At 40.8% G+C, this 8971-nt stretch overlaps 1 protein-coding gene across 1 annotated transcript; it reads left to right on the top strand.

Moving 5' to 3' along the window:
* Positions 1-1637: 1637 nt before the first annotated feature.
* GPR148 (G protein-coupled receptor 148) lies at positions 1638-8868 on the top strand. Its single transcript, XM_027854759.1, has 2 exons — positions 1638-1715; positions 7066-8868. The coding sequence occupies exon 2, from the start codon at positions 7139-7141 to the stop codon at positions 8264-8266; it is 1128 nt and encodes a 375-aa protein (XP_027710560.1). The 5' UTR covers positions 1638-1715; positions 7066-7138; the 3' UTR covers positions 8267-8868.
* Positions 8869-8971: the final 103 nt, after the last annotated feature.

Genomic DNA, 8971 nt, shown 5'->3' with positions numbered 1-8971 from the left:
TACTTGATTCTCTGTACCACCCTACTTTGAATTCAGTGAGCCTATGAGCGTACCAGAGCACCGGAGCATTTCTCCCTCGGAAATCAACTACTCACCAGTCAAATGCTTCTTCCTCACACCAGGTTGTGTTGACTCAGTGACCTAAGCTCTGGGCTGGGGTGATGGAAAGCTGTTGCTGTGGGTTACCTCTATCAGCTGCTGCAGATGAGGTTTGTAATCCTACTATTCAACTGGCTGTCTTTGTTATGCAGCATGATCACTCCATCCCTGCCTAGCTGACTGGTGAGCATTGATCCCCAAATTGCTCAAGGAAAGAGAACCATCCCCAGAAGCCACAGTGGTTTGGAAGGGATTAAGAGTGGAGCCTGTTGTTTACTTTCCTGCTAGGGTGAGCAGATCAAATTCCAGTCCCTGAAACTAGTATCCTGGACCTTTTGCTGAAGCACTCAGAAATGGCACCGTGAGTAATCTTCTCCTGTTTCTTTCTTAGCCCACCAGTCAGATCAACATGGTCTTAGGCAGTGTTAAGCATTCCCAAAGGAAGATGGAGTCAGTGAAGAATGATTTATTAAGCATTAGCTATGTGCCAGTCACTTTGCTAAGTGCTGGAGATATAAAGAAAGGCCAAAAACCAGTGCCTGTTTTCAAGAAGTTCACAGTCCAATGGGAGAGAGAAAACATGAATTAAACAACTGTGTATAAATAAGATATAGATAGGATAAATTGGAGAGAATTTTTGAGGGAAGGCACTAGAATGAAGGGAAATCGGGAAAGGCTTCTCATAGAGGGTAAGATTTTAGCTGGGCCTTGAAGGATGCCAGAGAAGTCAGGAGACAGACAATATGGAGGTGACTTGGGGTATCTTACTATGGATATGTACCTTGTATGAGAAAGGGATTTCAGACTGCACTCAAATGATTGATCAGAATTTATGACTCCTGGGACAGGGTTTTGAAATTTAAATAAAGTTGGAAAGGATGTTAAAGATTATTCAGTCTAGGAGTTCTTAACTGTGTGTAGATGTGTGTGTGTGTGTGTGTGTGTGTGTGTGTGTGTGTGTGTGTGTCTGTCTGGTGAAGTCTATCAACTGCTTCTCAGAATAAAGTTTTTAAATGCATAAAATAAAATACATTGGATTACAAAAGAAACCAATTGTATTGAAATAAAGATGCAATTTTTTTCCTATTCAAGTTCATGGACCTCTTGAAATCTAATCACAGATTCCAGATTAAGGACCCGACACCCCCCCCCCCCAATCTAATCCAATTCCTTCATTTAACTAATAAAGAACTGGAGGTCCAGAGAAAGGAAATAACTTTAATGAGTGGATGCAGGAAGTTAAGGAGCAGAACCAGGATTTCAATTTAAGTCCCCTGCTTCCACTCCTTCAGTTTTTCCCATAGCACTCTGTCTTACCCAGGAGACAAACTCTGACATAAATTTTGTATTCAGTGACTCTGTTCTATTTCCATATCAAAGAGAAGCTGACAGACCCTACATTTTAGATGTGCCACTGCTGGGGTGGGGGGGAGGGGGGGGAGTCAGAGCTCCCATTCCCCGAAGTGAGAGCTCAGCCCTAAATAGCCTAACCACCCAAGGGGACTTCCCAGAGTTTCTAACTTCGAATCAGTAGGGGAGGGAGTTTGCATAATGTTTCTTTTAAACCATTTCTTTTAAAGAAGCAAAATGGAGCCTAGGAAGACACTACAGGACAGGTAGGGATTGTTCTTGCTGGGGTTTGAGAGGCTGCTCGCAAGTTTGAGGTTTCTGAAACTTTAGCTCCTTTCTCTGGGGTACAGTAACACATCTAGGGAGGCAGAGTGGATGGAGTATAGGCCTTGGAATCAGGAAGACCTTCTTGCAGCTCTCACCTCAGCCATAGTTGTGGGATGTTTGGCAACTTACTTAATATTGCTGCACTCAAGTTTTCTCATCTATAAAATAAGGGTAACAATAGGGGACAATGAATAAGTAATAATAAATAAAAGTAATAAATGAGGATATAATGGGGATAATAATCACAGGATTGTTAGGAGGATCAATTAAGATACTGTACATAAAAGGCTTTGCAAACTTTAACGGGTTATATAAATGTAAGTTGCTTTTGGATAGATCCTCTTCCTACCTCCCCTCCACACACACACACACACACACACACACACACACACACACACACACACGCCCTGTCTCTCCATTAGTACCTAGCTCATAGGATTGTCGTTAAGGCTCAAATGAGAATATTGAACACTCGGTAAACTTTAGAGCAGTTATGTAAACAGCTATTTTTGTTGATATGCACTCAGACAATCAGAACTCTTGCTTCTGGGTAATATTCCAGAATAATTACCTTAGTAATATAACAATGGTGTCATATTGCTATGAAGCTCTTCCATAGATATCACCTCTGATCTCTGAGTGGCACAAGAATCATTTTTAGCATTTTGCAGACGAGGAAACTAAAGTTTAGAGTGGTAGTAACGTTCCTGGAGACAGAATTTGAACTAAGGTTTTCTCGTTCTAGGTCCAGTGTACTTTCCACCACACTATGTGTCAGTAACTTGAAATATTTAGAAGATGTTGGCTGCCTCCCAGGATTTGGGCTGAGTCTATACATGCACAACCAACATGGTCATTTTGGCTGAGTCAGTGTCTACTTGGGCAACAGAGATATGTGTAATGATTGGATGAATCCAAGACCAGGTTTAACTCGTATTGTAGTTGATCAGAACAGTGTGCTTGTGTGTGTGTGTGTGTGTGTGTGTGTGTGTGTATGTGTAAAGTCATATGGTTTATGGAAGCCAAAGATTTGTGTGATTGTAAAGCAAATGGGTGATTTTAGCCCTCAAAATTTAATGTGAATAACTTAGGAACTTAGAATTATGTTAATTTAATAATAAACTAGTTGATAGAGTTTCAGAGAGAAGTATCATTAGCATCTCTGACTTGATTAAATCACTTTACTTCAGTTTTATTATCTGTAAAATGACAGGGTTAGACTACTTGCCTCTAAGGCTTTTTCTAGGTTTAATTCTATGATCTTATGGTAGACCTTCCAAGGAGGATAGGTTCTGGGTATGACTATGAAGAAAGGCAGAAGATATATCAACATTTGTATAAAATAATATCATCATCTTAAACTGGAGGTGGTTAGCCTGGAGAAGAGAAGATTTAGAGGGGACATCATAGTGATCTATAATTATTTGAAAATTGTCATATGGAAGAGGGATTAGAATTGTTTGCTTCTTCCTATAGGGCTGAACTATGGGCAATGGATCAGAGTTAGAGAGAAGGATATTTTTTTTCAATATGAGAAAAAACTTCTCAGTTCTGATTGTCCAGAAGTGGTATGGGCTGATTTGGTCAGTATTGTGTTCCCCACCATGGAAATATTCTTGTTATATATTTATTTCTTTTTTTGGCAAGGCAGTCAGGGTTAAGTGACTTGCCCAGGGTCACACAGCTAGTGATTATCATGTGTCTGAGGCCGGATTTGAGCTCAGGTCTTCCTGACTCCAGGGCTGGTACTCTATTCACTGCACCACTTAGCTGCCCTGGAAATCTTCTGATGAAGACTAGATGACCACTTGTCTGAGACATTGCAGATGATATTGCTGTTATGGTATGAAATTGGATAAATGACCTCTGAGCTCCCATCTAATCCTGTGATTCTGTGAAATGATTATAAATGTGGGTTTTACAGTATCAAAAGCTCAGCTTTATATAAACCTCTAAAATTTGCAAAGCTCATTCTATATTTTCTCTTTTAAGCATTGAAAACCAGCATTAGGTTCTTGGAGGCTTTTGTGCTATTTTGTGCTATTATTATCTCTGCTATCACATCTATCTATCTGTCTGTCTGTCTTTCTATCTATCGATCTATCTATCTATCTATGCTATGCTATATATTATAGATAAGGAAACTGAGACTCGAAGTTTAAGTGACTTTCTCATAGTCAAAGAACTAGTAAATATCAGGAATGGGATTTGAACCTTAGTTGTCCTGGCTACAAGAACAGCACTCTAACCACTTTACCACACTGCTTTTTTTGGCCCATAAAGAAGATAGAGCCATAGTTTCTGATAACTTTGGAAAACAAAGCTGGTACTTTGTTATATTGGGAAATGAGGTGAGGGAGAGCAATGACTGGTTTAAAAGCTGTTCCTGGTCTTTGTTCTAGGAGGATGTTCACTACTGCCAGGGAGTGTACACAGCTGTATTTCAGTGTCCAAACTCATCTTGCCTTTCCTTTGGGGTTATTAATATTTAACAGTTTCTTAGAAAGCATGCCAGGTATCCTTAAGCTCCAGACCGGGCTTGGAGGGAGGTAAAATATTAGTAGTCAGTTCTACTGGAGGTGATGGACCACTGCCAAAAGGGGAATGGCATGGGAAATGTTTAGGGCTTTTTCCTTTTCCTCTTATTGTATTTGATTTCTCTGTGTTTCTCTGCATTTAAACTATTTTAAAGTATCATTCAAACTATTTTCTCTGGGTTGCATCATCCTTGCTTCTCCTCCCTTCTCAACTTTCCCTTGTAGTGGGGGAAAAATACAAAGTGTTATGTGTGATCTGTTACTAAAAGGTGGAAACCTAGTGTGGAAGGCAAAAACTGCAGGGAGGGCCCAGATTCACAGCACTAGATGAAACTCAAGCATCTTCAAGGTAAAACATGGACCAGACAAACCTATGAGTCTCTAGTGCTTAGAATTACCACTGCAAGTTCTAGCACTTGATTGGATTCAATTCAACAAATATATATTGAAGGGGTTCTAGTGGAGTTTTAATGTTAAGAGAGGCTAGAGAAGGAAAAGACCTAGTTTCTGCCCTCAGAGTACTTAACCATCTGATTAGAGAGATTTTACAAATAGGAAAGAGGGTCAGCTTGGTAGAATGGGAAGAACTCTAGGTTTAGAAATATTGGGTCATAGATCTGGAAGGGATAAAAGAGGCCGTTTCCTTATTTTACAGATGAGGAAAATGAGATAGAGAGCTTAAGCAATTTGCCCAAGGTTACAGTGAGTATTTGAGGCTGGATTTGAACTTAGGTCATTTTGCCTCCAAGTCCGCTGTCCTTTCCACTATACCATGTTGCCTCTCAAATCAAAAGGACTAGGTTCGCATCTCAGCTTTACCAGTTACTAGATGGCAAATCCTAGTTTATCTATGAAATAGATAATATCTTGACTAACTACCTCATGGGCAGCCAGGTGGCACAGTGGATAGAGTGCTGGGCTCGGAGTCAGGAAAACCCAAGTTCAAATCCAGTCCCAGACACTTACTAACTGTGTGACTCCGGGCAAGTCACTTAAGCCTTTTTGTCTCAGTTTCTTCATCTGTAAAAGGAACTACAGAAGGAAATGGCAAACCACTCCAGTATCTTTGCCAAGAAAATTCCTAATGGTGTCACCAAGAGTCAGACACAACTGAAATGACTGAACAACAACAAACAACCTCACAGGGTAAAGTAATATAGAAAAGTGAGCAACTATCCTTGTGGAATACAGAATGGAAGGGGAAAGGAATAAGTGTTTATATAGTGGTTGCCATATAAATATGCTAGAGGCAGCTAGATGAGAGACAGCACTCACTAGCTGTGTGATCCTGGGCAATTCACTTAACCTCTGTTTGCCTTAATCCATTGGAGAAGAAAATGGTAAACCACTCTAGTATCTTTTCCAAGAAAACCCTATGAACAATCTTGGCATGCTATGGTCTACGGAGTCATGAAGAATAGGACATAACTGAAGAACAACAATATATACATGCCAGGTACTATGTTAAGCAATTAACTAACATTATCTCATTTGATTCTGACAATAAACTTATGAGGTAGGTGCTATTACTCCCATTTTTGCATTTGAGAAAACTGAGGCAAACATGTTAAGTGGCTTGTCCAGAGTCACACAACTAGTAAATGCCTGACGCCAGCTTTGAATTCAGGTCTTCCTGACTCCAAGTCCAACATTCAATCTGCTGCACCACTTAGCTACCCAGAAAAATGTAAGACATTGGATGAAAATCAGAAGTCAATTGCCTAGTACATAGTAGGTGCTTAATAGAATCCATGTTGATCGATAGATTGATGGCTCCCATTGCCCACAGAAGAAAGTTGCATTTCTAATCACAGCTTCCAAAGAAGGTGCCAAGATTCTTGCCTTCCAGGTTTTTGTGGTCTCTAAGGTGAGAGAAGACATACACAAATCACTATCACACAAAGCAGGGTATTAGTACTCTAAGAGATGCACACGGTGCTAGGGGAGCCCAGAAAGGGAGAAGTAACCCTTTCTTGCTTAGAGATCAAGGAGGACTTCACTAGGGAAGTGGATTTTCACCTGGGCTTTGCTAGATGGGTAGGATTTAGACAAGAGTAGCTGATGGGAGGAAGGCACTTAGGGTTACAAGCGTGGCTCTGAGTAAGCACATGAATGACAAAATTGTTTTTTCCAAGTAGGAGAGGGTATGTAGCAGGTGATAAAAGCTGGAAAAGTAAGTGGAGGGTGTCTTGAATGGCAGGACTGATAAGTCAATAAGAAACTGTGGCTTTGGAATTTTTTTCTGGAGTCAGGTGCAGATAAAACATAGTCTTGAACTGTTCTCTAGTTGCTTGTTACATGATTGCATTTTGTTTTCCCAACAACCCTGGAGGCTTCTCCAGGGCACAGATCCTGCCTTCTCCTTATTTTAACTCCTCCACAGTTCTTAGGTCAAGGTTAGGGTCTCAGTAGACTGACCTAAAAATAGCCACTCTACAATGCAAAGATTGTGATTCCCCAGAAGGGTTTTAAAAAAAAAAATTTGGACACGAATTCAATGAGGATGAAGAAATTTCATTTGGAGAGAAAGAATTGTTCAGGAAGAACTTCAATTTGTTTAACTGTTCTCTCAGATTGATTAGCTGATAACCTTTTGAAGATTTTCAAGCTGAAAATCAGAGGCAGCTTTCTGATCAGATATGGGCTGGACTAAATGAAATATTTTTCAACTCTGAGATTGTAATTCTATGATGATCAGCACATATTTACATGCATGTTGCTTTAAAATTTACAAAGTTATCCTTTGTCCTAGGTCAGTCTCACCTTATGACATTTCAGAACCGAAGACTGTCTGTGCCTCTTCCAACTGAGCTGGTTTAAGATTCATGCTCAAGAAAGTAGAAAACCTGATGCTGTGTTCTTTTCTTCCTTGTGGATGTATGGATCTTAGCCCCAGGAACATGGCTGAAGAGACAGTACCGAGCCACTTGTGGGGAAAGGCCACCACATTCCAGGTGGAAGTTGTTAACCTAGCACCTGCTTTTTATCAGCTTCCGGGCAACTACTCTGTGGAGCTTGAGGAGGCCTTTTGGGCTCTCTTGCCCTCACTCCGTTGGTTCTTCATTCCTTTGACTCTCCTCACCACTGCCACTCTGGCCTTGAATCCCCTTCTCTTGGCCACCATCCTATGGAAGAAGAAATTCCGGAGTGAACCCCGTTATGTGCTCTTTGCTAATGTCATGTTCTCCGATCTGGCCTATCTTCTGTTCCATGTGTTGGTTTCAACAAGCAACCTCACTGGCTGGACCCTCGGGCGAATTTTCTGTGGCATCCTCACTGATGCTTTATTTATCTCCTATGCAAGCACCATCTTGTCATTCACTGTCATGGTGGCAGACACCTACCTTGCTGTTATGCTCCCCCTTCGCTATCTTTCCCTCATGTCCAGTGCCACTGCCAGGAAAGTAGTGGCCATAATTTGGGTGGTGGCCTGCTTTTTCCCCACCTTCCTGGTTTGGTTCAGCAAACGGCAGGATTCTAGTTTGACAGATGAGCCCTCACCATGTATCCTGCAGCTGAATCTGAGTTCAAACTCAGACAGCAATCACTTGATCACCGTTGCCCACATTTTCATCTTCTGTGCTCTCTTTGTCTGTGCTGCTCTGATTTCCTACTGCTACGTGAAGATTTATCACACAGCCAGGACTTCAGGCCTTTGTATAAAACGTTATTCGAGGGCCAAGGGAACATTGCTGATTCATACGATGTTAATTGTACTGTATATCAGTCCAGTGGTGGTTTTTGCTGTGGATATTATGCTGTCTAAGAGCCATCCTATTGGAAACAATTCCCGATTATGGTTGATGGCCATTAACAGTGAAATACTGATGCTGCTTCCTAGAGCCCTGTTGCCTTACTTATATGGACTGAGATATCGGCAGCTTCTCCAGACTCTCAAAGGCTTAGTCTCTAGAAGAAGGACCAGTGACATTCAAACAATTTCCCTTAGTTAGTGGAGCTCAGAGTTTAAAGTAAGGAGACTCATCAATCACATGAAATGGGTTCAAGGACTAACTTCTCCAGACATCCAAATTATTTTGTTCTTTATAGTGAAACGTTTTCTAGAAAAGTAAAGTCAATGAGCATTTATAAAGTGTCTACTATGTGTATGGCACTGTAGTCTGTGCTGCTAACTGCTTTTCTTGTCTCTAGAGACCAAATATGAAGAAGAGTTGATTTCCAAAAAGCCCTTGATTGTGAATAACAGTGAAAGAGGGAAGGATAAAGCACCACTGTCATCCTTCTCTTACTTTAATTCCTAGACCTTGTGGGCTTCTGTTTTGATTTGGTGACTTCTCCAACTTTGATGAATAAGATGTTGGAGGTGGGAAGGGGTTGGGGGAGTTGAAGTGTAATTTTGACTTAATGGCAGGACAGAGGCTTATAAATAGCTCAGCTACAGCTTTGCTTAGCTCTTATCTCCCTGTCCTTAACTTTATTACAAATGACCCATAAACTGGGATTTTCTGTTAAATGTTTAGGCACCAGAAAAAGCATTTGTCAGACAGTTTTATTTGTTACCTGACCATAAAGTGTAATTATTCTGGGGCATCCACCAGCCTGTGGAAATAGCTTTGTATTAAATATTTTCTTTTCTATAATGGTGTTGACTTTATTGATGTTTTAGTTGTCTCATGTCTGAATTCAAGAGTGAGTTG

Source organism: Vombatus ursinus, unplaced genomic scaffold, assembly GCF_900497805.2.
Source record: "Vombatus ursinus unplaced genomic scaffold, bare-nosed wombat genome assembly UNPS02010548.1, whole genome shotgun sequence".
In the NCBI taxonomy this organism is placed as follows: domain Eukaryota; kingdom Metazoa; phylum Chordata; class Mammalia; order Diprotodontia; family Vombatidae; genus Vombatus; species Vombatus ursinus.
Note: the sequence above shows the minus strand (reverse complement) of the source record. Positions and strands in the feature narration are given on the sequence as shown.